This window comes from Entelurus aequoreus, linkage group LG11, assembly GCF_033978785.1.
Source record: "Entelurus aequoreus isolate RoL-2023_Sb linkage group LG11, RoL_Eaeq_v1.1, whole genome shotgun sequence".
Lineage (NCBI taxonomy): Eukaryota > Metazoa > Chordata > Actinopteri > Syngnathiformes > Syngnathidae > Entelurus > Entelurus aequoreus.
In genome coordinates this window covers 36,711,510-36,739,242 of record NC_084741.1, presented here as the reverse complement: position 1 = coordinate 36,739,242, position 27,733 = coordinate 36,711,510, and the positions used below count along the sequence as shown (strand labels likewise).

The 27,733-nt window shown below is 39.1% G+C and overlaps 1 protein-coding gene across 13 annotated transcripts in view; it reads left to right on the top strand.

The window, feature by feature from the left end:
• Positions 1 to 7,354: 7,354 nt before the first annotated feature.
• LOC133660052 (uncharacterized) overlaps positions 7,355 to 27,733 on the top strand; it is a 33,251-nt gene continuing 12,872 nt past the window's right edge. For 7 of the 13 annotated variants that reach the window (XM_062063133.1, XM_062063132.1, XM_062063131.1 and 4 more), the window contains exons 1-24: positions 9,379 to 9,564; positions 15,036 to 16,471; positions 16,593 to 16,877; positions 16,953 to 17,057; positions 17,248 to 17,366; positions 17,529 to 17,747; positions 19,482 to 19,569; positions 19,851 to 20,003; positions 21,199 to 21,296; positions 21,621 to 21,793; positions 21,878 to 21,985; positions 22,568 to 22,747; positions 22,885 to 23,019; positions 23,142 to 23,972; positions 24,171 to 24,371; positions 24,456 to 24,674; positions 24,787 to 24,948; positions 25,097 to 25,312; positions 25,395 to 25,580; positions 25,660 to 25,890; positions 26,035 to 26,205; positions 26,308 to 26,508; positions 26,683 to 26,835; positions 27,309 to 27,502. In XM_062063133.1, coding sequence (XP_061919117.1) covers positions 15,044 to 16,471; positions 16,593 to 16,877; positions 16,953 to 17,057; positions 17,248 to 17,366; positions 17,529 to 17,747; positions 19,482 to 19,569; positions 19,851 to 20,003; positions 21,199 to 21,296; positions 21,621 to 21,793; positions 21,878 to 21,985; positions 22,568 to 22,747; positions 22,885 to 23,019; positions 23,142 to 23,972; positions 24,171 to 24,371; positions 24,456 to 24,674; positions 24,787 to 24,948; positions 25,097 to 25,312; positions 25,395 to 25,580; positions 25,660 to 25,890; positions 26,035 to 26,205; positions 26,308 to 26,508; positions 26,683 to 26,835; positions 27,309 to 27,502 — 5,856 coding nt within the window. In that variant the 5' untranslated portion in view covers positions 9,379 to 9,564; positions 15,036 to 15,043. Of the gene's footprint in view, positions 7,785 to 9,377; positions 9,565 to 15,035; positions 16,472 to 16,592; positions 16,878 to 16,952; positions 17,058 to 17,247; positions 17,367 to 17,528; positions 17,748 to 19,481; positions 19,570 to 19,850; positions 20,004 to 21,198; positions 21,297 to 21,620; positions 21,794 to 21,877; positions 21,986 to 22,567; positions 22,748 to 22,884; positions 23,020 to 23,141; positions 23,973 to 24,170; positions 24,372 to 24,455; positions 24,675 to 24,786; positions 24,949 to 25,096; positions 25,313 to 25,394; positions 25,581 to 25,659; positions 25,891 to 26,034; positions 26,206 to 26,307; positions 26,509 to 26,682; positions 26,836 to 27,308; positions 27,503 to 27,733 lie in introns of those variants that run through there. The other 6 variants (XM_062063129.1, XM_062063128.1, XM_062063127.1 and 3 more) reach the window with 2 other exon arrangements.

Genomic DNA, 27,733 nt, shown 5'->3' with positions numbered 1-27,733 from the left:
ACAGTATTTATAGAGGTGGCCTTTATTTTACACATTTTTGGTTGACAAAGAGACTTACTTTATTCAATGTATTACTATGTACAGTATCATAATTGCAATATATGTTATTTTCTTCTGGTTAAAATATTGAATATTAGATCATAACATGGAATCTATATACCGTTATAGACAAAAAAAAGTATCTTTAAAAGGTATGCTGTCAGAAAAGTACTCAATCACTTTATTCAATGGGCTGCAAGGACAATACAATAACATAGCTGATCACGGATGCACTTTTTATTCCATCCCGATGGCCATTACTGTACACCCTCATGTACTATACAGTATACGAAGTACACTTGTACTGCCCTTGCAAGCGACAGTTGCTCTTATCATTATATGCAACCATCTAGGAGGCCCAGAGCAGTGTGTGTGTGTATGTATGCGTATGTATTTGTGTGTGTGTGTAACATTAAGCACACTGGGTGGATCCAGTGACTGCTTAGTATGATAATAGGGACTGCCAGTTGATCACACACAGAGAAAGGTGAAGACTGGTCCTGCAACCTTTTTTCACAAGATAACTTGTGGAATGCATTTAAACACACACATTCATATTTCCCATTGTATGAATATTCATGCAATTCAGTGTGTGCAATATGGCACTTCAGTCCTACTGTTTAAATACTGTTCAACAATTATTTAGAGATCTAATATTGTACATTGGTTTGAATGTTTTGTTTTGTTTCACAATGTGCCCTGTGATTGACTGGGAGCCTCCAACTTGCATCATTATTCAATCTACTTTAACATCGTGAAAGGCAATAGCAGTTATCTTCTTCTGGTAATTTGTGAAAATGTGTCATCTGAATGGAGGTATAACGTTCACTGAATATTATAAAAACACACTTATTGCACAGCTACTCATTGCTAGACTATGCTTTGTTGTTGGTCCTGCCTGGGTGATATTCCCTTCATCTGCGCATGCGCCTGCCTACCATTAGGTAGTTCCAGCTGGATCACCTGTGCTAGCGTCATTAGCCACATTAGCAACGACATTTTTGCCATCTTACCACGACAGGTGCGTTCCAAATGACCATTTTTTGACCGTCAATTAGAAACGAGTGGTTATGATGAGTAAAGTCAACATTTTTAACCCCACCCATTAGGACGTGGATTTGCTTGGTCATTGTGGCTGCGTCATCGCGTCCGTGGAAACCTGCGAGCCACTCCCTAGTCTTGCCCCTTTAGGAGGGAAACACGCCAACTAATGACCTGGCTTCTCACTAAAGATGGTGACAACACATCTTCCAACCATGTCTACCCTCAGGTAGGAAACCTCTATAATGACATTCTTTGCATATTTGTTTTTACAACTTAATATCCCGCTTTTAAAAATAAACAAGACCTCCATTTTTTGTGCTACTGCTCAGCTAGACTCACATCAACTATAAATATTACACTCTATTACCCTCTATAACACTCTTTTAATCCTTTCCATTTTCAGTGTTTACCTAAATATTTGTTTTATACGTATACATATACTTTATGTCAAGTTGGCATTGTTTTTGTGTTGACAAAAAGTATGCTAGCACTATGTCACATATAATTATTTCTGATAAAATAACGTTCACGTTGAGTCAAAAGTTGTAAGAGTTAAGTTAAATGCTCTTTTCCTTTCTATTGTAATTGTCCATGCATGTCTTCAATAATCACTGGGCAATCCTAAGATAAATGGAATTGTCAGCATATGCTCTCTGTTATGGAAGTTTTGTTTTTTAGTAGGGGTGTAACGATTAGTTTTAACAATGATTCCATTCCATTCAGAACCTATGGTTGACAAAACGATTCAGGGATGATATTGTTGTTTTTTTAGAACAATACAATCTGAAACAATTCAGTAAGTTAAAATTGATTCAGTAACTTTTTCGAAAACAAAATTCAATCAGTGTTCAGTTCAGTTCAGTTTCAGTTTATTTCGAACATGCATATGATACAATGTAATGCGTCACACAATTCCAGTTGTTTCATTACAGCACGTCCGAAAAGGAGTAGGAAGAAGCAGAGGTTATTTAATCCTACCCCTTTTCATACCGTAGCAATTTTATACAATTTGCCTGTTCTCTGTAACAGAACAGTGAACAAATAAATAATACATAAATAATATACCATAGTAAGCAAACAAATATTAAATACATAAATAATCTTATAAAAGGAAAGAAAGGGTTCAAGATGTTTGTCATAATTCTTCTTCTGTGTACTTTGTGAACAAGAATTATGATGAACATCTTGACTTTTGTGTGACTTTTCTGCTCACATTCTCAACATTCAAGCAATTTTCAATAAAAGAACAGTAACCAACATTTTAACAGTATAATAGCCTCCTTCATCCATCTCTTGTAAGGGCCTGAGCAGCAGAGCTATTTATTTGTTTCTGATTGAAAGACTTTTCCTTGGGGTGCCAGTTGTTGTGTTGTGGCTTCATAGTGTTGTGTTCTGCAAGTTGGTCCGTTGCCGTAACAAAATCCACTGTCACATCCCTTGTGTCGGTTGCGTCCTTTGTGGCTTAAAGTTGGGTTGCCGCTTTATACTATTGTATTGCGTCGTTTGTCTTTGTTGTGGCTTTACAATTGTGCTGTAGCTGAAAGTTTTTGTGTTTTCATTTGTGATATTGTCTTGTGGGGTTTGGATTTGTTGTGACATTTTTCAACTACCTTAGATATCCGCCATTTTTGTTTTGATGGGCAGCCATATTTGAATAACGATTAACATCCTTATCATTACAAGTGCTAATTCATTTTATTTATTCATTTATTTCAGGCAATGACATAAAAAAGTACATAATAGTATACATTTATATAACGCAAAAGGTTATGTACAGTATGTAAGCATGGTGATCCTGCTTCCCTATAAGGGAGTGGGAAGAAGATAATTTATTTAATCCCACCCCCAGTTCTTCATTCAGTGATTAATACACTGAGTTTCACTGTTACTCTGTTTAAGGATTATAATACAAATGTTGTATGATGGTGGCATTACCACAGGTAACAATTATTATTACACTGTAACAATAATTTGTATCAACAATGTAGGAAGAATGAACAATACCAACAATGGTAAGGGACAAAATACCAACAATGGTAATAGTCAACATAGCAATAATGGTAAAGAAACATTGAGCACATGTTCACACTTTGAGACAGAGTACAACAGCAAGTCAAATGAAAGACTCTCATCTCTATATTTGAACCAGACCCGATGTTTGTATACTAGTTTAAATCGATTAATAGTTTGGCATTGCTTGTGTTGTAAATCCAGTTTGTTCCATAGTTTTACTCCGCATACAGACACACAAAAACGTTTACGAGTGGTTTGAGCTCTCGGCAAGGAGAAATATCCAAAACCTCTCAAGTTTTGAGCCTGCACTTGTGTTATAAAAAAACGTTGTAGATTAGGCGGCAATAATTTGTTCAATGCTTTGTATAAGATTTTTGATGTATTATATTTAACAAGATCATCAAATTTGAGCACCTTTGATTGCATAAACAGATTATGAGTATGTTCTAAAAAACCAACGTTGTGAATGATCCGCACAGCTCTTTCCTGTAACATGATCAGAGGATTAATTATGTTGTGGTAAGTATTCCCCCACACTTCAACACAATATGTAAGGAATGGCAGTACCAAGGTGCAGTATAAAGTACGCAGTGCATTTTCATTAAGGTATAGTTTTGCTTTGTTTATAATTGAGAGACTGTTGGAGATTTTTGCTTTAATGTGTCTGACATGGGGTTTCCATGATAGTTTACTATCAATTATTACTCCGAAGATTACTATAAAATCTTCATATACGTATAGTCAGTCTGCCATTCTTAAATCCAATGTTTCCTTTTTCTAGTATCGATGCCGGGCACAGATAGATGTAGTTGAATCTAAGGAAAATTAATTGATATATCGATTAATCTTTACACCCCTATATTTTAGTTATATACAGGTGAAACTCAAAACATTTTAATATCGTGCAAAGGATGGTTTATTCCAGCAATTTAATATATAAGGTGAAGCTAATAAGACATAGCTCATAACATGCAACTGAAGATATTTCAAGTTTTCTTTTGACATAATTTTGATAATTACGGTTTACAGCTTATGAAAACCTCAACTTAAAAATCTCAGAAAATGTTGGGTTTTCAAAAACTGTAAGCTGTGATCATCAAAATTCTAACAAATAAAGGCCCGACATATCTCACTTTACATGTAATGAGTTTATATTTCATATCAGTTTCACATTTAAAGTTGAATTGCTGAAATTAATGGACGATATTACATTTTTTTTGGTTTTACCTGGACACTGCTTATATTTTTGTCATTGCTTATGCTCTTACTATGGCTTTTTGTAGAGGAAAAGTGGATATAATATGCATTTTCTATATCTCTTTGCAAAATTGACACTCTTTTTTTTCTCACCTTTTCATATGGACACTGTGGGATGTTTGGTGACCTGATGTGGTAAGTATCCATTCTATTTTTTTTTACCTTGAAAAAAAATGTTTCAGACCAGGAGGGTCAAATTTTTTTTCACTGAGGGTTGCATCACAGTTATGGCTGCCGTCAGAGGGCCGCTTGTAACCGTAAATAATAAATAAATAAATAGGGATTCGCCTTATGATATTTTCATACAATTGCCTATGCATTTGATTATTATATTTTTTACATACACTGTAAAAAAACACAAAAAAACCCTTGATTTTGCAGTCAAAAAGGCAGCTCAGTCGCCACAATTTTACTGTACAATTTATGGTGTGTGTTTTTTTTGTTTTTTTACAGCATATTACTGTAAATTTAAAAACGGTACTATATTTTTTTACAGTAAAACTCTAGAAACTGAGCTCCCAGTGTTTTTTTTTTTTTTACGTCAAAATCTATTGTCATTTTTACACTATGTAGTTTGAGGGATAACTTGCTTTAAAATTATAAGTCAAGCAGATATTAATTATTATTTTTATTTGAACTAAAACAAGTTTGAACTTTATGATGGTATAATATTTTTTTAATTATTAGATAATATTAAAGTTTAAAATATATTCAATTGCATGCAATATATGTAATTTTTTTGTCAAAATGGAAAGAACAAATACATTTAGTAAGAAAGGATAAAATACTTTTATAATATTTCAAGGCTTTCGCGGGCCTCATTAAATGACATGGTGGGCCAGATCTAGCCCTGGGCCTTGAGTTTGACACTGGTGTATTAGACCACTGGCACCATTTGTCCACCATCTCTACGCATATTTTTATGTAACTGCCTCTTGGGCAGCACGATGGATGGATGGTGTGAATGTGAGTGTGAACGGTTGTCTATCTGTGTTGTCCCTGTGATGAGGTGGCGACTTTTCCAGGGTATACCCTGCCTTGCGCCCTTGTACAGCTGGGAGAGGCTCCAGCACCCGGCGACCCCAAAAAGGACAACCGGTAGACAAGGGATGGATGGATTCCTCGAGCACTTTTTGTTTGATACACAAGTGTAGTGTAGTCATATTTAACAATATTTGACAGGGGAATAGGGTAGCAAAGCACAGAGGGGTGGGAATATTAATATGAAATTGAAACATTTTGGGGACACTGCTGTTGGCTTTCCGGCACTCACATTATGCAGCTTTTTTTCGAGAGGGGTGGGGTCCAGAATTACCCTGAGGCATATGGACGCAAACACATCTTTATCTTCTGTGAACACATGTTACAAGCAATGTGTTAACGTAGCCAGGAAATGGCGGGGATTCCCTTGCTCTAATATGCTATTTATGTTTTGCCAGGTGCATATTCTTCATTTTAATAAAAGACTAAAGTAGAACCTTACAAACATAGTAACTAACATGTTTTTTTTTTTTTTTTTTACCCCAGTCAACAAATAAATTGATTTAATTATTGTGATGATAGTCATAGCATTAATACATAAGATGAAACAATACCAAAGTAAAATTGTCTTCGGTTATAATTAGAGGTGGGGGATTTTTGGATGCATTGCAAATTCGAACATGGGCGATTTAAAAAAGTAAACGTCAATAAAAAAAAACAAATTTCATTGTAAATAAAGTAATGCCGACAGTTCTAAAATGTGGCTGACCGCAGCGAGGCACCACACCGAAAGATCCGACCAGCTCCTTTATTTTAGGGCACTTATGTTTCAGTTTTGCACACATTTCCATTAATTCAACACATGTAATGGGAATTATTCAACTGTTCTTATTTCAAATGCGCTGTTTTTAAAAGTTGCAAGTCATTAGTGCTTATTTAGTGAAAAGTAAAACTGTATCAATGTACATGAATTAAAGATGCATCAATAATCGTTTTTTAATTGAATCGTAGCTCCTGGATCTTAATCGTAATCCAATCATGAATTGCCCAAAGATTCCCATGTTTAGTTATAATGTAAATATTTGAAAATGGAGTTGGAAAATGTGCTCATGTAGTGTTTGTCCACTAGGTGGTAGTACACACTAGTTTATCTTGATACATTGTGATGTACTGAGGTGAATAAAAGTGGCCATCCCTGTTTTTGTCAGTGCAATCTCATTGTTGCTTCTTTCAACAACAAACACATGTTATATAAAGAATTGGGATTTTTATTGATATTTCTCAGACATTTTTAATTGCTTTTATGAAATAATGTTTGCCGCTAGTTCCCACGAAATAAAAGAGCAACTTAGTATTAATTTCTGACTGAATGTTATATATATGATATTTTAATGCAAGTTCATGATCAAAAACCAGACAACAATGAGGGGAGACAACATGTCTGCTTGTAGACTGAAGCAGTAACATACAACATTCTCGCTTTATGAATTCTTCATGATATAACAGTGCCTTTATGAATATTGATGTACGGTTGCAATCCCATTAAGGCTCTTGAAAACTCTGGGTGGGAGCACAAACAAAACCGCGGCAACCATGCCCTCCGAGCGTGCACTCACGATTCATATTTTGCAGCATTTTCCTAGCGGCGTGTAGTTTTACATAAATAAATAAGACGTATGGGTTGGGAAAGGCGCTTTATGATGTGAAATGTGTGCCCAGATGCAGCGCTGAAAGTCAAAGGGAGATGAACTGGGTGGAAGTGGAATGAACTTTATTACGTAATCGTTGAGTGAGGGAGCCAGAGAGGGATAAAGATGTTCCAAACAAACATAGTCCCTTCCCCACCCCCACCCCCATCCGCTGTGCACTCTGCTGGAAATGCACCATCATGCATGTACCCGTTTTTTGTGTGAGGGGGCAGGCATATGAAAACAAACCCAAGAGCGTGTGCCACTTTTTTTAAAGGGTGTGTCCGCCTTGTGAGTGTGAGCTGGTGTCTGGGAGTCTAGGGCTTCAATCTGGCGTTGTCTCAGGGGATTTGGGGTCTGTGGATGCCGCTCCTCCCCTCCTTGGTTCCGTCTCATCGTCGCTCTCCTGGGTCCTGCTCAACACCTGCTCTTTGCAGCACGGCCCCACCAGTCTCCTAAGCAACTGAGCCTCATATCACCTTTTGTTTCTTTCACTATATAACCACCTCATACTGGGATGAAACGAACAAACTAAGTGATTGCTTTCCGTCTGCACCCAGGCGGGATTAGGCAGGTCTGTGCTGTTAATGCATTAGTAAATGTTTAACCGCTCTTTGGACGCCCCGATTTTACGTCACGCTGCTCTGTGACCAAAGTCTACAAGAAAAACACGACTGTTGCTGTGTTTCGGGGGTATTTTTGGATTTTTCCTCCGTGGACTTGATTTGCTTCGGACTCATTGACACAATCACCCATTTCCTGGTAAGCTCTTTGATTTAATGTTGCTTCAGAGATAGCTGGTGGTTGCACTGTGCACTTGTCTCTTGTGTGAGTTGACGGTGATGGTGTCTGAAAGGAAATAATGAAACCCTTCACTTCCCCTTCTCCACCCCCACACTGCCTATCAGCCGTATGTCCCTAATGGGGTCAGGCAGATGGGTGGAGACCATTTAGGGGTCCATTAAGACGCCGCTCGAGCGTGTGCATTTTTGAATTTGGCATTATTAGGTTGTAACACTTTTGGATGAAAGTGGTTGACAATGCAACTTCATTGTATGTGTGGGGGAACTGCACTTTTTTTAATTTGCCTATTGTTAAAAATATTTATGTAAGACAATAACACGTTTTTCTTTTTTTAATGCATTGTTACTTGTAAATAAACGCTAGCAAAAGTCAGCTAACAATGGAGCTAATGGTATTTGCTCTATTCCGCCTATGAAGCGCTCTAAAAAACATCCACAAATCTCCATCATCGTTTTATGTACACAGTGTAAATATCTATGTAATGTTGTAAAAGGCACATTCATAATAACATGTAAAAATTACCTCTTTTGCTCATTTTATGCATACGGCGGCGTATTAATTTCACAGACGCATCCCAACGTTCTTTTTCCCTTCAACAACAACAACAACTACAAATCATGGCACTCTGAGAAACAATAAAAACTACTTTGGTACGAATGATGATCCAGAGAGCCTGAATGTACGGAGGATGAGCTACAAGTTTTAGAAGCTGTTTGTTAAGCAGATCCAGCTAGTGGCGCTACTGCTAAGGAAATACAAACTACCAACATAATAAAACAACCACTTACTGTACACTGTCTGCTTTTACTGAGATGCCGGTGGTGGGATGTTCCTATCTTCCTGTTTTGATGACGAAATAATCATAATCCTCACGCAGGTAAAAATAAAAAAAGGTGCCGCAAAACTTCTCGGTTTATGGCCACAAGCTTATCCAGGTGAAAGGCATGATTTTTAATTTATAATTAACTATTACCAACTCAGTATGTTAATACCTTAGCTACGTTAGCATGGTAGTTAGCTATCTGTGATCACGACACCACTAAAATAGTTTGTCTGTGTTAGGGCTTAAAAATATTGCTAACACTTGGTTAATATTCAGGTCACAAGATGTACATGGAGTATCGTTAGCGTTTATGGATGTTTTTTAGAGGGTTTATGGGCGCAATAGTGACTACCATTAGCTGCTTTGTTATCCACCTCGTACTTGCTATATTTTACGAATTAGAATGCATAAGTAAAGAAAAACATATGTGTGCTTGTCATATTGTGAATGATAGGCAAAATTCCCCAAAAAGTGCAGCTTCCCTTTAAGTTTGAATCGTTTTCTTGTTAGGAAAGTAAATAAAATAACTTGTTTGAATAATGCAGATGACATGAAAACATAATGAGATAGAGGTTGAGTTATGTTTTGCAAGCCATCTAGATACGGGGATATAAGATCAACTCTGTTTATTTATTTTTTTGAAGGAGACATCCATGCATGAGTGCATTGTAAGTTTTTAAGTTCGATTCGATCCTCGGTTGTGTGCACCTTGCATGTGGCTCGAGTGGGGTCCGAGACCGAGGAGGTTTGGCTCCGCCTCCTTTACGAGCGTCGGACACCTCGAACACAACAAAGCATGTGTGTCGCCTCAACATTGTTCGTCTTGTGAACGTGACCAATACTGGATTTATTTTGCCGAGGGCTCCTAATTGTGTTCTCATTTGCTTTTCCTAGTTGATGCCAAACCCGCAGCAGGTGAGTCTGAATGTAAAGATGACGCTAGTGCTGACGGATGAGTTTGTTTATTTGGTTTCGTCGCACATTCGGCGCCATTTTCATACCGGGGATGGTTTTAAATGGTGCAACACAATCCGCTCACGTCTGCGCTGGATGTTGAGGGCAGAAGTTAAACATGAAACTCGATGTACACTAAATCTTTCAATATAATTTGCACCTTATTGTTGTTTAAAAAAATATGAGGGGCACCTGAAAAGTAATCGCCATGTCTACATGTGAGGTGTTTTTGTAAACATGGGTAGAAGCGCACGGCTCCACTCGTCTGAAATCCCGCAAACATTTGCTCGCAATACAACCTCAATTTGCTAAATTAGAATCTGGTGATACAGTAAATTAGCATTTTAATTAAATCACAATCCATTATGCAGTTTTACATTACAATTTACATGTCTCATTGAGATATATATATATATATATATATATATATATATATATATATATATATATATATATATATATATATATATATATATATTTACACACACACACACATTCATTCTAAATGACGAATATGTTCTGCTATTTCTTCCATTTTACACAAGACATAGTTGACGTACAGTTGTGTGCTACAGGCTGACTCAAAGATGCCCCTGCTATTGAATTCAATTTTCTGCATGACATGACTTGCTTTCACCCCCTAGGAGGAGAGATGTGTTAAAAATACCCACACTCAGAGGGAGGGTGCAATATGAAAATGTATGCCTGCACTTTTTCACTCTCTCACGACACATTAAAAACTTGTGCAAAACGCCTCCTCTCCAGTGAAGATGCCGCTGTGTTATGAATATAGTACGGTCATCTTTCATGAGGCAAATATGGCGTTTGGAGCATTGGGTGGAGGATGGCAGGGTTCATGGGGTTCAATGGTCAGCAAGAATAAGTGGCAAAGTTGAGAAACGACGGTGATGGTGCTTGGGCTCGCCTGTATATTGCTGAATCAGCAGCGTTGAGAGCATGGTGCTGAAGGCTGTTTGTGGCTCTGCTGTGTGAGAGTGAGGTCATTGAGGTCCCGTAGGAGCTTGCTGATGTTAATCCTCTTTTGGGAGTTATGATGCGTTTGAGCAGTTAGACTACTACTGTGTTGTGCAAATAAACAGACTCCACATGCACTCACTCACTGTCTGCTGATCCTTTCCTTGTGAATGGTGGAGGAACTCACTCAGAATTTCTGTAATCTAAATTTACACTATGTTGTGATAGTATCCAGCACAGGTTGCATGTTGGTATTCAAATGTAGCATTTTTTTGTTTTGCTGAATCAAGTTTTGCACAATGTACTGTATGTAAATCCCCAACATCTGGACACAAATGATTTTTTTATATTCAATGTTTGAAAGAGTACTGCAATGGTGTGCTCTAATGCAGTGGTGCCCAACCACCGGTCCGGGGACTGACAACGGTCTGTGACACATTTGGTACCGGGCCGCACAGAGACATTAAATAATTTATAACCGACTGCATTTTCTCCTACTTAACTTTCGCTAGTCCCCCCAGACACACCAATGCACCTGTTCATAGATGTATTATAAAACTCCTGATAGGAAGTCGCCATTTGCTATATTTGTTACATCTTTGTTACATGGGACAATGCACATTAATAAAGATATCAAATGTAAAGGTGCCAAATCGTAGAAAAAAGCTAGGTTCCATCTACAGTCCCCGGCAGGTTGATGACCTAAGATCAGGGCAGATCAGGAACAAAGTGACCATAGTAGTTAAAGTGCATAAGACAGATGGAGATGTGCTAAATTGTTGCATATAATAATTGTGCTGAAGGAAGAAAATACACATCTCACTTGGCCTAGTAAGTTAAAGTGCTGGTATTATTGCACATAGTCCTATTACACAAGTAGTTAGCAAGAACAGATGTATTTACGCATGGAAAATTGGACCAACAAAGCTAACATTAGTATATCTACGTATGAATATTACACAAAATATGAATACATAACTTTTAGAACGTAAATACAAATCCACAGAAATGTATTCATTTTTTTATGCACTTATTTGCTATATTTATCTGCCACACGTGGAAGGCCGGTCCGTGAAAATAATGCCTACATTAAACCGGTCCCTATTGCAAAAAAATTTGGGGACCCCTGCTCTAATGCACACTATTCTTTAACCCAGTTAGTGTTGGAAATGAATGGTTTTGGAATCACTTACAGGGGACCATACCAAAATCAATCAGGCTGCTTCATTCATTTCCCATGGTGTTTTATGTTACTCTATTGACAGCACAAGCCGTCTGTGCATATTGATTACTTTAGAACTGGGTTTGGATAAGTTTACATGCAAGACCAGACTAAGATAAAGGAATACTTAACCTAACCTCGAAGAAAGTATCAATATCCTCTAATGTCCTTGTGCTTCTTTCGCAGACTCATCTTCCACCATAATCTATATTATGGTAGCCACTGTCGGTAAATGGGTGATGTTGGACATGCATGTTTGCATTAACACACAGTGCAGCTGAGCTAGGCACACGGTGGCGCGTATCTTATTAGTAAGAGCCACCATGTGGCCCGATGACAAACAGCATGGCCTTCAATTCTCCTGATTCTCTTGGTTTTTAACCAGGAGGGGGGAGCTCCATTTAAAACTGTGAATAAGTGCAGCTGATCGCCTCTGTGCGTTTGCCATCTCCCCTTTTTTGTACACCTACACAGACCAAGATTCATATGCACATCCAGAAAAGCTGCTTGAGAGTCCTGAGTGCATTAAGACAGTGAGATAGCCCCTGGAGGCAGGCAGGTAGCGATAATCTCACTGGGTAACTTGGGCCTGATTAACTCTAAACTCCTTCTAATTCCTTAAGCCTACTCCCAAGTGGCCAGGAAACATGCTTTATTTACATTGCAGCATTCTTATATGATAGTAGTGTATGTAAGGAATGTGCATCACCATTGCCATTTATGTTGCATGTTAACAAAAGAGCAGTAACATCCTGATTAATTGGTAGTATTGTGTTCATGTTTGGCCAAGCATGGATGCACATGTGCATTTGCGTGCCATACGCTGTGCAATGCTATGGACATAAATAGATGTGAGCTCCTCTGTAAAGGCTAACTAATGAGTCCCAGCATTTTGAGCGCATGTAGCTATTTATATACTGTACCATATCTCTTCCTCCTGTTAAAGCTCTTCCTCAATTAGTCCTACTGTCTCACTTCTGCTTGCATTTGAACACACCAGGTCACAACAGCTGTCAAGCATCACAAACAAATTAATAAAAGAAAACCTCTACAACAACTTGAATTCTGAAAAGTACTTGTTTAAGTTGTTATAGAGGTTTTCTTTTATACATTTGTTTGTGAGGCTTGACAGCTGTTGTGATCTGGTGTGTTCAAATGCAAGCTGAAGTGAGTAATTTACTAAAAAACAACAATTTGTAAGCGTACTAGTGGCGGTCTCATCAAATTTTAACTACAGTCTTCCAGTTGGGCAAATAGTTTAACTCATTCTTGCTCGAGGGTGACCTACTTCTACAATTTAGCTCATTAGAGAGACTGATTATGTACTAATATTGAGGACAAATGTATTTCTTTACACCACAACAGTGTTTTGTATCATTGCTTCCATGGCGGCAAAATCATGTAAAAAGAGATTGATTGTGCACTGTGTTATCTCCATCAGTCAAGTGATTGCGTCTCCCCATGCTCAGCTGGCGGTTAGCTGAGATGTTAGATAGGCAACACAAAATAGAGGCGGCAGCAGGCACAAGCTCAGCTGGTCCATTAGAAGCCTGTCTGCTTCCTGGCAATCAGAATTGAGATGACAGAGCATTAAAAGACCCAGTGGAGACTATGAGCACTGATGCATAGCTGTGTGAGTGTGTTGACCTGGGGACAAGGCCTATGTGGGGTCTCTTGGGGGGAGGGTAGTAGTCGGGATTAGTTATAGAGTGCAGTGTAGTTATTGGTCACTGGACACAAACAATGGGAGGGCTAAAGAGGATTTTGTCTGTGTGTACCCCCTCCTCCTCTCCTGCTGTCCTGCAGTTCCAATGGGATGTGCATGCATGCTATTCCAGGCCAAACATACACACTTTTGGGCAGCTCTGTACATCTGGAAGATTGGCCTTACCCCTCTGTCTGCCTGTCTAGCAGCTCCCCCCCTCTCCATACATGGCATGGCAAGCCTTGAACTAAGCATGGGGGAAACAAAACAGTGCAACATTAGTAAGCAATTAGGCAAAAAGTTGACAAGATGCACAGCTACTGTAAGGGACACATCTCAGACAGCAGAGGTTGCGTGTTATAATGCATAATGCTGGCAAGCGTTTTTCAGCCAGTCCAAGGCTTTAGTCAGATCTTTTTAAATATGCCAGATCTGCCTTCTTAAAAAGACAAAGTAGGAATGACTTAGTAACTTTTTTGCTGTATTTAAAAGGGGTAGTAACCAAAACTTTGTCCATAATGGCACCAGACCGTGGAAAAAAGTAGTTATCAGTACCCTATTATGGTGCTAGATGCCAGCCACTCACACGCAGTACACAAACCTGAACTTACACAGCCAACTTCACCAGGCGCTGCCTTTTAAAGACACACTAAAATGGTACAGATATTAAAGTACGTTGTGGAAACCTCACAACCGCCCAGTGTTTTTGTGGTGGTCCAAATGCAATTGTGGTGGTCCGCTACAGTAAAAATGTATGTATGGGACACACAGAAGATTGGCACGTTTGATACAATTGATGCTCATGGGCACCTACAAAGTAGAATGACTCCTTTGTGTCCATAAGATTTAATGAGTCTGTAACAGGGAGGATTGTGAATTTGGAACAACATATCAACACCAACACACTAGCCATCCAACAAAGACATCTATTGTGTGTTGTTTGTGCATGTGCGTGTATCGTGAGATGTCTGTGCAAATATGCGTGAGCACGCGAATTTTGTCCGTGGCTGACAATTGGCTCTCGGCCATTAAAACCGAACAGTTACATACTGTGGTCATGGTGTACCTCTTCTACTGCTGAACTGCTGCATACAGTTTGAACAAGATATGGCTAACCAAATCATCTTTGCAGGGGCATGTGTATAATTGTATGCAGAGGCATACAGTTACTCTTCCATTACATTATGAGCACAACAAATAGGTTTTTCCACAAAAAAGGGCCATACGGCGTCCAAACTTTTCATACAACTTTATGTAAAACTAATGTTTTTTTATGTGTGTTTGAACATTATTAAGCAAAATGTTAATTACTCCAACAGGATTGCATCTACAAACTCAAGAGTATTGTTATTTATTGCATGTGTTTAGCAAATAGTGTTAGGCATGTTTACGAAGCACAGGATTAAAGTTGATTGATCCTAATCTTGTTTGTTGTCTTTCAAGTGCAGCAGCGTTGTGCTGTCACTTACTTTGTAAACAGCACTGTGGCCTTGTCTACATCTTTGACTCATTTCTTGTTCTCCAACCCAGTGGCTACCATGACAACAGAGGCAAGTGCCGTAAGCGAGGCGGACACTGAAGGCAAGCAAAAGGCCAGTAGTGCTGAACCCGAACCTGAGAATAAGCAAAGTCCAGAGGCAGCCACATCTGAGCCAGAGGGCGAGCAGTCGGCTAAACAAACCCAGGTACAGGCTACCGAGCCTGGGCCTGCCAATGTAACATCTTCACCTGAAGAGGACCAGCTGAAACCTCGCACCAGAACCTCTGCTGGCAAAGGCCTGTCTCGACTCTTTTCCTCTTTTCTCAAACGTCGCTCCCAGTGTTCCGAAGGAGAGGACTTTGAGGCAGAGAAAGCAAGAGAGGAAAAGGAGGACGGAGAGGAAAACTCTGACAACACAGAAGAGGATAAAGAGGAAAAACTGAAAACTGAAAAGGAGGCTCCCATAGAGGAGGACAAATTGGACAGAAAAGAGGTCAAAAAGAGCGAAGAGAAACCACAAAAGGCGGAAAAAAAGACAGAGCCAGAAAAACTGGAGAAGAAGGGCAGTAAGAAGAAAAAGAAAGAAGCTAAGAAGAAAACAGAAGAAAGGGATGCAGAGAAGGTGAAAACCACAGAGGCTAAAACGGAAGAGGAGCAAGAGAAGAAAAAAGAAGACGAAGAAGCGAAAAAAACGCAGCAAAGGGAGGAAAAGGTAGAGAAGGCTCTGGAAAAAGAGGAACAATTGGAGACAGAAGAAGAAAATAAAGCTACTGAAGCAAAAGACACAATTGGTGCAGAGACTGACAAGGTGGAGAGTAAAGAGAACAAAGTTGATAAAAAGGAAGCAAAGAAAAAAGAAAAAGAAGAAAGGGTGAAGAAAAAAGAAGAGGAAAAAGCTCAGAAAAAAGCAGAAGAAGAAGAAAGGGCAAAGAAGCGAGAGGAGGAGAATAAGAAGAAAAGGGAAGAAGAAAAGGCAAAAGAGGCAGAAAAAGCAAAGAAGAAAGAGGAGGAGAAGGCAAAAAAGAAAGAGGAGGAGGAGAAAGCAAAAGAGGAGAAATTGAAAAGGAAAGAGGAGGATAAATCCAAGGAGGCCAAGAAAAAAGAAGAGGAGAAATTGAAGGAAGCCAAAAAGAAAGAGGAAGACAAATTAAAGGAGGGCAAAAAGAAAGAGGATAAATTGAAGGACGCCAAAAAGAAAGAGGAAGAGAAACTAAACGAAACCAAAAGAAAGGAAGAGGATGACCTAAAGGAGGTTAAAAAGAAAGAGGAGGAGACGGGGAAAGAGGACGACAATAAGAAGCAAAAACAGGATGCAGACAAAGGAAAGAAAAAAGAGACAGGGAAAAAAGAAAAAAGGGAAGAGGTGAAAGTGTCAAGTGAAAAGAAAGTAAAAGCACCCATTGCTGCCCCAGAACCAGAACTTAAAACTGAGCCAGAAACCGAGCAAGCCCCTGATCAACATTCACTCAGCAGCGCAGAGATGCAGGTCAGCTTAATGTTGCATATTGTTATTTTTATTATACTGTATGTATTTACTCTGTAGTTGGTCTCATGTTTTCAAACACTCCATCCTCATGTATTACTTTCCCCTCTTCTGTCTTTTCCAGCCCACTCCAGAGGAACATAAGGAGGAAGCTGAAATCAAAGAAGAGCCAGAAGACGTCAAAGAAGTGAAGGAAGAGGGTGTGGAAAAGAAAAAGGAAGAACCAGAAGAGCAGGTGAAAGAGGAAAAGGAAGAAGAGAAGCCTAAGGAGGAGACAAAAGAGCAGAAGCCTGCTACAGAAAAGAAGACTGAGAAGAAGGGTGATGACGCCAAAGGCTCCAAACGACAGAAAACCATTCGTTGCAAAGTCACCTTACTGGATGATACTTCGTTTGAGTGTGAGCTTGATGTAAGTGACTGCACAAGTTCCTGGATTTCGCCTTTCTGGGTTTTGTTTTTAAATCCACTTTGTCTTCTCATTTAGAAACACGCTAAAGGGCAGGAGCTCGTCACTAAAGTGTGCGACCACCTCAACCTGCTGGAGAAAGATTACTTTGGCCTTGTTCACTGGGAAACGGCAGGCAACAAGGTCAGCTTTTAACTAAAGTTTCAATCTCCATTTTTGAATTGTTTGTGGTGGCTAACTTATTTTATGACAATCTGCACATTTAAAAATATATTTTAAGTTCAGCCAAGTTCGGATCTAAATGACGATGGATTGCATTGCCCAGAAATATACACAGAGTTTTGGTAATATAAAGTGTGTTTTCCTACCTCAGACATGGCTGGAACACACCAAGGAGATTCGCAAACAGGTGCCAGGTGCTATCTACGAATTTATGTTCAACATAAAGTTCTACCCTCCTGACCCAGCACAGCTCACCGAAGACCTCACCAGGTGAATGTTCCTTAAATGTTTGTTTGTTTGCGTGGGACTGCCTTGTGGCTATAATGTATTACTGTATTTCAAATACAGATGTCACTCTTAATGACACTCCCTCAATTGCTAATTGACTCCCTAATATGTTTCATGTGAATTTTCCCCCTTATGATTTTCCAGGTACTATCTATGTCTTCAGCTGAGGAAAGACATCATGAGTGGGGTTCTTCCCTGTTCCTTTGTCACCCTATCCTTACTGGGCTCTTACACAGCACAGTCAGAGCTTGGGGAATATGACCCTGAGGTCCACGGAGCTGACTATGTTAAAGATCTAAGCCTTGCTCCTGGACAGAGCAAAGAGTTGGAGGACAAAGTGATGGAGCTGCATCGCACTTACAGGTAAGCCTCCACAATATATTGTAACGTAAGGAATCTGATTTGACTAGGGTTGTCAAAACTATTGATACTAAGTTGATATCAACACGCAACAATTACATCCATACCAGCTTTTTTTAGTATCGTTAGTATTAAATACTGTACAACACCCCCCCCCCATTCCCTTCCCTGGAATGGAGAGGAAATGTTCCCTAACTGCGCAAACAGTCTGCTTTGGCACAGAGAGCGACATTAATTTACAGTACTCCTCGCAAATAGTCTTTTTTTTAATCCACAGGGATTTCCTCTTTTTTTCCACGCTGGTCTGTTGGCTTTTTGGGACTCATGTTGAGTTAGCAAACTAGACAAAACTTGTCAATCTGGGAAAAACACACAAAAAGCAGACATGCTGAGGCGCTAAGACATGACTAGAAAGACAGAACCTGAGTGGAAGGCTCTGCCTCTGCTACAATGAGCCCTGGGTTTTGTTTAGAAGGCATGTAAAATAAATGACTGAAGAGTGTACACAAAACCATGAGTTGCACACAGAGGCACGATTGGTTTGATCTATCCATCCATCCATTTTCTACCGCTTGTCCCTTTCGGAATCGCGGGGGTTGCTGGAGCCTAATTCAGCTGCATTCGGGCGGTAGGCGGAGTACAAAGTTCTTAAATCGATTCGCCAGAGAAAGACGTAATAAAAGAAATCTTTGTTGCTACTTTATCGATGTACGCATTAAGAGTGAAACGAGAAAAGGAAGTAACAAAGTGCAGTGTGTCGTACATCATTATTCGCTAATCAAATTTAGGCAGTCATGAAAAACGATGAATTCGCCGCCCAAGTGAGAACGGCGATCCGCTAGCGCAAGCCCAGGGAGTGTGTGCAAAGCGCGTTAAAAACCTCCACAAAGTTGCTATCCAACCTTTTATCACTTTTATTTATTTTAATTTTTTTAATTTTTATTTATTTATTTATTTTTTTATTTTTTTAAAAACATTTTTAATCACTTTTATAAGTGCTAAGAAGACACAGCTTAAAGACACTCTTCCATCGTTTGGCAGCGCTTTGCCTTCTTGGTGAAATATGTAAACCATTGGTGTTCAGAATGTTGACCGAGGCCATTTGCTGAATGCAGCGCTTTCTTTATGAACCTGTGTGACATTATAGAAATAAAATGAACAAAACACAATAAATATTGAGCACAAAGGCCCATTGTAATAAACAAATATAAAACAAAGATTTGTCTTTTAAGTATATTTTTTAGACTTTTTATTTGCCTTATTTTCATTACAAATTATGCCACCACTATATTGAAAGAATATCCAGAACAATATGTTTTATGTACTGAAGTCTTCACGCCACTTCTGTACTTTTTCAAAAAATAAAATAGTTGACTATTGTTATTTATGGTCACATTTATAAGCATAGTATTGTTTGGTTTGTACTGGGAGGTTATAGATCACTGCTGTTCTTTTTTGAATGTGTAGTTAAATCTAAACAGCTGGTAATGCAATCACATTTTTAGCTAAAATATTTTTTAAGGCACGGTGATCTTAAATATTTGACAGTTTGAAGCAGTTTTTAATACATACTTTTTTATATTTCTGTCGTTGTATTGATGAAGAATTAAAAAAACGTGGAAATTCACAGGTATTCAACTACTACTGAAATGCTGGTATTGTGAAAAGCTGATGTTGATTTATTTTTATTTGTTTTATTTTTTATATTGGCCTTTTATTCACCTCTTTGTATCAAAGGTCAATGAGTCCAGCCCAAGCTGACCTGTTGTTTTTGGAAAATGCCAAGAAGCTAGCTATGTATGGTGTGGACCTGCACCAAGCCAAGGTAAAATATGTTAGATTAAGTTCATGGAGATTGTTCACCGAAGTTAATGTTTGAATATAAACTTGCTTACATTCATTTTTTAAATGCATTCCATTATGTTGTGACATCATCTGTATCAATCATATTCATGTTTTAATTACAAAATCAATGTTGGATACTGCTCAGGAAGTGGGGATTAAGTACTCCATGACCTCATAGTGTGAGAAAGTCTGCCCCCCACTGGATTTGTGTTGTAAAGAACGCTAAAAACTGTTAAAACGCTCTACTGTTTGTGCTTCCAGGATCTTGATGGTGTGGACATTACGCTGGGGGTTTGCTCTGGTGGTCTGATGGTTTACAAAGACAAGCTCAGAATCAACCGTTTTCCTTGGCCAAAAGTTCTCAAAATCTCTTACAAACGTAGCAGCTTCTTTATCAAGATCAGGCCATCTGAGGTAAATCATAATATAATGTTTGTCCTTCTATGAATAAAACAATTAGAAATGATTTAACTGTGGTTACAAATTAATTTCTTACCAAAGTTTTAAAGTAATTATTCATTTTAACACACCCTAAAAGTTAGCTTAAATGATGACTGATGTGTGATGGATCGTAAAGGTGGGGAAATAATCGATTTTTAGATGCATCGCAATTTGGACATGATCGATTATAAAATCGATTAGTAAATGTCAATAATTGATCATTCATTTATTTATAGTAAATAATGGTAGGCAGACAGTTCTAAAATATGGCTAACTACAGCGAGCCACCTCACTGAGAGATCCGACCAGCTCTTTTATTACAGGGCACTTATGTTCCTGTTTTGCACACATTTAATATAACATAGAAAATGTGATGGAAATTAATTTAACTGTTTTTTATTACAAATGCACAGTTTTTAAAAGTTGCAAGTGATGAACGCTAATTTAGTGAAACAAAAAAATGTAAAACTACTTCAATATACTTAAATTAAAGATGCATCAATAATCGATTTTTAATCGAATCGTAGCTCCTGAATCGTAATCTGAATCGAATTGTGAGGTGCCCAAAGATACCCACCTCTAATGGATAGTGTAGCATAGCATGAATAAGACCCATACATCCCCGGTAGTTTAATTTTAGGGCACAAGTGTTGACATTGTTGCATAGTAAGCACATAGCGATGAGAGAAAATAATTATTTTTTCCAAAATTACAATGTGCACCAAAATGTCATGGGTCTTTGATATGTGGAACATATCCACAAATATTCTTAGAAGTGAGCAGTGCAGCTTTTCGGATTCTGCTGATTATACAAACCAATGCTATGGGGGAAAACAATGCCACTTGCCTTAGCACCTTTGTGAAAGTCATTATTTAGTATTAGCTACTTTAAATGATTGTGTTAAATCAGAGCTAGTATATATTTTGAATCGTCTGACCCGCTGGCTGTTTCCTTTTCTTGCTTTTCACATGGCCTAGAAATATTAGTAATCCTATTCATTGTTTTTTAAGTAATTAAATTGTTTGACTTGACCGGATTTAGAATTTACTAATGCGACCTTGCTTCAGGGTAAATGTCATGCTTCAGGCTGTGTGGCCGACTAATGTAATCAACCCAATGTCACTATCTCTGACTCTATCGTAACTTTTTTTTCCTTTTGGCCCTCAGCAAGAGCAGTATGAAAGCACAATTGGCTTCAAACTGCCAAATTACAAAGCCTCAAAGAAGTTGTGGAAGGTCTGTGTTGAACATCACACCTTCTTTAGGTAAGAATAGATTGATCTTGCCCAATTTAAATATCATTTCCCTCCTTGGTGACACGTCTGTTCTCTGTCCTCTGCATAATTGGCTAACAGCTGCCTAATCCGTGAAATTGGCTCCACGTCTATTTGACCAGCAACAGTGCACTCGACCTAACCAGAGAATGAACCCTCCAAGGGTCACAGTTGTTGCGTGCCAAGTTACACAACATAGCCAAATATGGAATATAAAATAATTTAGTGCACTTTAATTCAGCATGTTCTATGTGGCTTCTCATGTGAATTAAAGAGACTGGCCGACGAAACTCAAAGAATTATTTTATTCCTTAGGGTTTCAACAATAGAGGCTCCCTCATCACGTCGCTTCCTTGTCCTGGGCTCCAAGTTCAGGTACAGCGGGCGCACTCAAGTCCAGACCCGGCAAGCCAGCTCCATGATTGACCGCCCTGCTCCTCGCTTCACACGTTCTGCAAGCAAACGCCTCTCCCGCAATTTCGATGGAGGTATGCACTATATGTCTATCGTTGCATTCCATAAACATCTTATAATAAAAAATACTCAGAGAGACACTTCTTTTGGTCCAACAGCTGGATATCAAACTCTCCAGACCCTGATAGCATCAACCAGGTCTAAGGTTGATGACTGGTCGTTGATATTTAATTCTGACAATCCCCACCCTTTCCTAAAACTTCCAGGTACCTGGAACTGTGTGGAGCTTCGCTTGTGCTTTTTGCCCATTTGTTGATTCACTAATGGCTACATGGCTTCCACACATGGCTCATTTGCCACATTTAACACTCTCACTAGAGAGACCCTTCACCTCTGGCATTAATTTTTAACTTTTCAGTTCAATGACCAACTCAGCTTTCCCTGGCGTGATCTCAGGGTGTCTTTGGTCACAACCCTGATTACCAATGCATATTCAACCTTGATGCTTCTGTTCCTTGTTTTGACTTGCTCAAATGCTGCAGCTTAATACTTGCTATATAATTTCTTCTGTTTTTGCTTGAGGCTCATCATCTTAACCTGGCTATCTAGCTTTGTAACCATCTCTGCTTGATTGTCTGTTATTGAAACAACAGATTATGATGACAGCATTGGTTACCCATTTTGGATGTAGCACCTGCGCTACTTAGCCGTATCAGAAACCCATATCACTTAGCTAACTAACTTCCCCTTACTGGACTCACAAAGCCTTTCATGTGCGTTGTAGCACTAAGTGTTGTTCCCCCATGGTCATCATTACATTTTGCCATCACATCGTCATCTCTTAACAGCCACAGGTGAGCCTGAGCAGGCATATATTCAGTCCTGGAACACTCAGAAAGGTGGTCTGCCATGGTGGGAGCTTTCAACTGATGCACAACTGAAGACTAGAAAGAAAGATGAGTGGTCTGTCCTGCTGAAACGACATCCTCCTTTTCCGTTTTCCCCGTCTGTTGATTTTGTTAAACCAGGTATGGTCGCTTGTAATACATGTCAGCTTCATGATCAGCTTTTCTTATTAATTTTCTTCAGACATTTATTCCACATTTTGGGTTTTTATGTAATTCTGTTTATTTTGTCTACGCTCTTTTTCTTCTCACCTTGTCAGTTAAGCTTAGCTTGGCAAATGCCAGCACTATTGACAGGTTATTGCAACCAACACGGAAAAAGCACCAAGATTGGTTCAGCTCTTTTGACCGAATCCCCAGCCTGTCATTTTATGAGCATGTTGAGAAACTTCATCGTGAGTCACTCTGTGTGCCATTACAATTTTTGAACAGACAATACATGTGACATAACGAGCACTATTGTCACATACCAGCCTTTTTAATGATTCATAGTCCTTACCTGTTCCCCTCCCTGCAGCCCACATCCAGGTGAAGGATGAACAGACTGAGAGTTTTACAGAACAAAAACTGACAGATGAGGAGCTCAAAGAGAGGCTACAGTCGATGGTGATAATGGTGGACAAGCTAGAAGAGATGGAAGATTTGGAAAGGAGGCTGAGGAAAGTGAGGGACTTGGAAGAGAGGCTCCAGGAAGTAGATGAAATGGCAGATAGGATCCAGGAAGTCATAGAAGAGGAATTAGGAGAAGAAGAAGTTGCTAAGCTAAAAGAGGAAGAACTACAAAAAGAAAGTGAAACTATAACTCGGACTGTGTTAAAAAATTCTGTGATGATGGTAAGGAAAAGTAAAGATGGAGAAGAGGTGGATGAATTAGAGGAGCAAATAAAAGAGGTGTTTTTAAAAGGACTGTCACCTGAGGTAGATGAGGCAAGGATTGAGAGTAAAAACAAGGCAAAGGATGCCAGTTTGTTTGATGAAAATTTGAGACAAAAGCTACGTCTGATCGAACATGAATGGCAAAATGAGGTGGAGAAAAAGATTAGTTCGCCACAACTAATTTCCTCTTTTGAGGTATCTTATCACATAGTGGAAAGGACTAAGAAGAGAGTTGCGTTTGTAGACCAGAGAATGCAGCAGCAGCATGATGCTGTGAAAGCAGCACAGACAAAGCTAATAGCAGAAAAAAAGTTAGATGAGATTAGACTGAAGACAATAATAAAGGACAAGAAAGCTAAGAGTGTTACAGAGAGGCCTGAGTTTGAAGATAGATCTCAACTAGTAGAAGAACGGGATATCTGGGTCATGCTTTTTGACCGTCCACCATACACAGCTATTGTCAAACCACCAGGTAAAGTATTTCAATTTGAACTAAGAAACTTAAATCGGTCTTCAGTGCTTATTTGTTTAAGTACAAGTTTTGACTGTGGAGCTATAATTGCTATCCAATTTTGTTTAAACTAAATTCTTGTTGGTTTAATTTGTTGAATATCTTCCTTTTGAGTCTTTGGAGCAACTTTTCTCTCCTATTTTTCTTTACTTTGATTAGTCGCATCAGTGGAACATGTTGATTTGGATGATGGGGAGTTTTTCACTTCAAAAGCAAAGGCTACAACATATGAGGATGAGAGGGTCTTAACATTGGAAGAGCCATCCATAGCAGAAGAAAAGATCCCACAACCACAGACCAACCCTGAAAGAGATGACTGGTTTGTGTCGCTAAATGTGGTTCCAAGATATGTCCAACCAGGTAGTGCTGAATCCTTGTGTCCTGATTTCCAGAACACTCGCTTGTCTGTTGTTGTCATGCTCATCCATGTTCTACTCATGTCAGTTACCTTCACGAAACAAGTCCCAATGGAGGCAGAAAGTTTGGTCTCTGTGGTTGAAAAGTTCAAGGAGATTAGGGAGGTGATGCTTGAAGAAAGAGAGATAAGGGAAGAAGCACCAAGACATCTTCAAGAAATGCAACAGCAGCTGGTAAAAGAGCGAGACGATGACTGGTTTGTGTTGTTGGATGTTGTTCCCAAAGAAACAACTTATGTACAACCAGGTATTGCTTAAATGTCATCCCTTTTACTAAAGCAAGCAGTCACATTGAGCTTTGCTGGCATTCTTGGCCCCTTTGCAACCTGTGGTGCCTGAGGATTTGTATATTTTTGTAGTGGCTTTTGAGGTCCCTGCTAAAGACGACGTCTCTCTGGCTGAAGTAGAAGCAGTGGAAATGAGAGACAAACCTGCAGAAGTTGGATTAGTGGAAGAAACGGAACTAAACGATGATCTGAACCTAAGAGAAGTCACAATGCTGTCCCGGGGTGTAAGAGAAAGTGAGCATGACTGGTTTTTACTACTGGATGTTCCCACAAGAGAAACATTGTTTGTGTCACCAGGTTTTGCTGACTTTGCCCACATGCTAATTTCTTATTGCATAAAACCTTCAGTGGTAAAATATTTTTAAATGCTTATTTTTTCAAGTGACCATGGCTGTGCATGATGACCCCCCAAAAAGCATGTCTACTCTGATTGAAGAACAAGTAGATGTTGAAGTAGAAAAAATAATGCTGCAGCGAGTTGAGGCTCCTATGAAAATATATCCAGAGCAGAAAACAGTCCAACCAGTCATGACTAAAGTTGATGATTGGTTTCTACTTCTGGATATTGTTACCAGGGAAATATCCTTTGTCCCAACAGGTACCTACTTCGTTGCTTCCATCTTATGTGTTTTTTTCATACTTCAGCAAACCAAACAAACTATTTTTTCATTCTAAAACAGTAATGCCAATGCCAGCTAAGAACTATCCAGTTGTTGGACCGGTGATTGAAATAAAACACATTGAGGAGGAACTTCCACAGATTTGCCAAACAAAACCGCAGTCATCCCAATCACAACCAGAGATAGATGATGACTGGTTTGTTGTGTTTGATGCTATTCGGGAGGTGGTACCCAGAATACCTCCAGGTATAGAGTTAGTGGTTTGCGCTTACAATATTGTGGCAATATACGTTCATCTCACTTTGACTTTGTTTGCTTGTGCCAGTCACTCCTGTTGAAATCACTCTGGCAATGAGGAAGACATTTAAGACTGAGGTGTTAACCACTGAAAGTACAACTTGGGAGAAGATGATAATTGGTGGTGAGAGCAGGCGTGGTGAGACGTGTCTATCTGAAATGACACTGAGCGCAGTTGTTCCAGCCTCAGGAAGGGAAGGTGATGATTGGTTTCTCCTGTTTGATATCATCCCAGAAAAGACCACTGCCGTACCATCAGGTATCCTTCATGCACTTTGGAATTTAAATTCCAAACAAGTATAACATTCACAAATGTTAATGGTAATGACAGCATTATGTAGTAATCCAAGGTTAATTTATAATTAGCAACTGCTGCGGGAATACTAATTTATTTTTGTGTTAGTTTCTATGGTCGAGCGTATTGTGGATGTGGTGGAAGTCAAAGGACCAACGTCGAGATTCAACAAAGAAGATGTAAGGCGATCAGTAAAGTTTTTCAAGATTAAACCACCACAGTCAAGAGAGGTTGATGATGACTGGTTTCTACTCCTAAATACTGCAGTCAAATCACCTGGTATTCTGTTAATTTTGTATTACATTACATCAGTACAAAAATCACATTTTCAGGTTGCAGTGTGGTTACGAGAGCTCACATTTCATTTGTATTCTACTTTAGTTCCCGAACCTGTCCAAATGTTTCCTGATGTAACACCATCAAAAGGGTTTTCAGTTTTAGAGAAGAGGTCACTGCAGAGAATTACTTTTGTGGAGGAGATGTGGATACAGGCGATGTCGTCACAGCAGCAGCCATGTCTAACAGAGAGAAAGGTGGATGATGATTGGTTTAATCTGCTGGATGTGGCTCCGAAAAAATCAGGTATTTTTAAGTGGGCAGTCTAACTATGTATGCAATGAGTTTATTGTATGACAAACTACCTCCAACCCTTTTATGGAGGTTAGGGTTGCTCAATTATCTGTGTTTTAATGTATTTCATGATATTGCACAAAATCAAATTAGTTGCTGTCTCTGAACACATCCGATCTCCGGCAGAAATTCAAAGAACCGCCGAGGTCAAAACAAGGATTTCTATTTTTGTGACAAGACCTCAGTTTGAGAAACAGATCCTAGAAGAAAGACCTCGCCTTAAATATACTTGTGATGATGATTGGTTTATTCTACTCGACGATGACCGCAGAAAGTCAGGTATTTTGCCTGATTGGATTGACTTTTTAAAAATACACTTCTTGCACAAGTTTTCACTTTCTTTGGCACTTATTAACATCGCTTCAAGATGGATGCCGGTCAACCATTATGCACATATGTCTGACTGCACTTTGTTTTGCAGATTGAAGAAATGTTGCTTCATAATCTCAATACTCACTGCTTCAGTCATGTTGAGCTTTGTAGCTCTTTGCTTCCTAACGTCATTACCTGAAATTAACCGCATCTTGTCCTTCTTTCAACTTGCTGGTTATGTACTTTTGGTCTACTTCAAGATGTCAGATCCAAGGTGAACTCTATTCTTGCAGTGTGTGGTCTCCTCTTGGAAGCTTGTGACTTTTAGTATGATTTCTGGCATGTTGTAATTTGTGTGTTGTACTTATTTGATGATGGCTCAATAATGCTCAATACTGTTTTTTATAACCGATCCCCCTTCTAATTTGTCTATTGTTTAGTGGTGATCACACAGAGGAGCACCCGTCCTGTCAGCGCTCCAGTCTTCTCCCAAGCTGCTCTGGCAGAGGCTGGAATCCCCATGGCACCACTGGAACAGCCTCAGACCTCCACTCCCATCAGGACAGCCATCAAAGAGGAACGAACACTTGAGGTCACCTTAGAAGCCATTGAGCCATCAAAAAATGAGGACAAGGTATTTATTTTAGGTTTACGTTTTACTGTTTAATTGTACCAAGAAGTATCAATTTGACTATGAGCCTATTTGAAAATCTGAGGCCTCGTTACATTGTTCCTAAGATGTCTTCTAAATAGTGATCGCTTTGGTATATTTTTATTTGCCGATAATCACAAGCAATAGATACATTGTAAGTATTTTCGTTAGTAAAGATGCAAAACAACCCAGCACATATTGTTCTATGAGCTG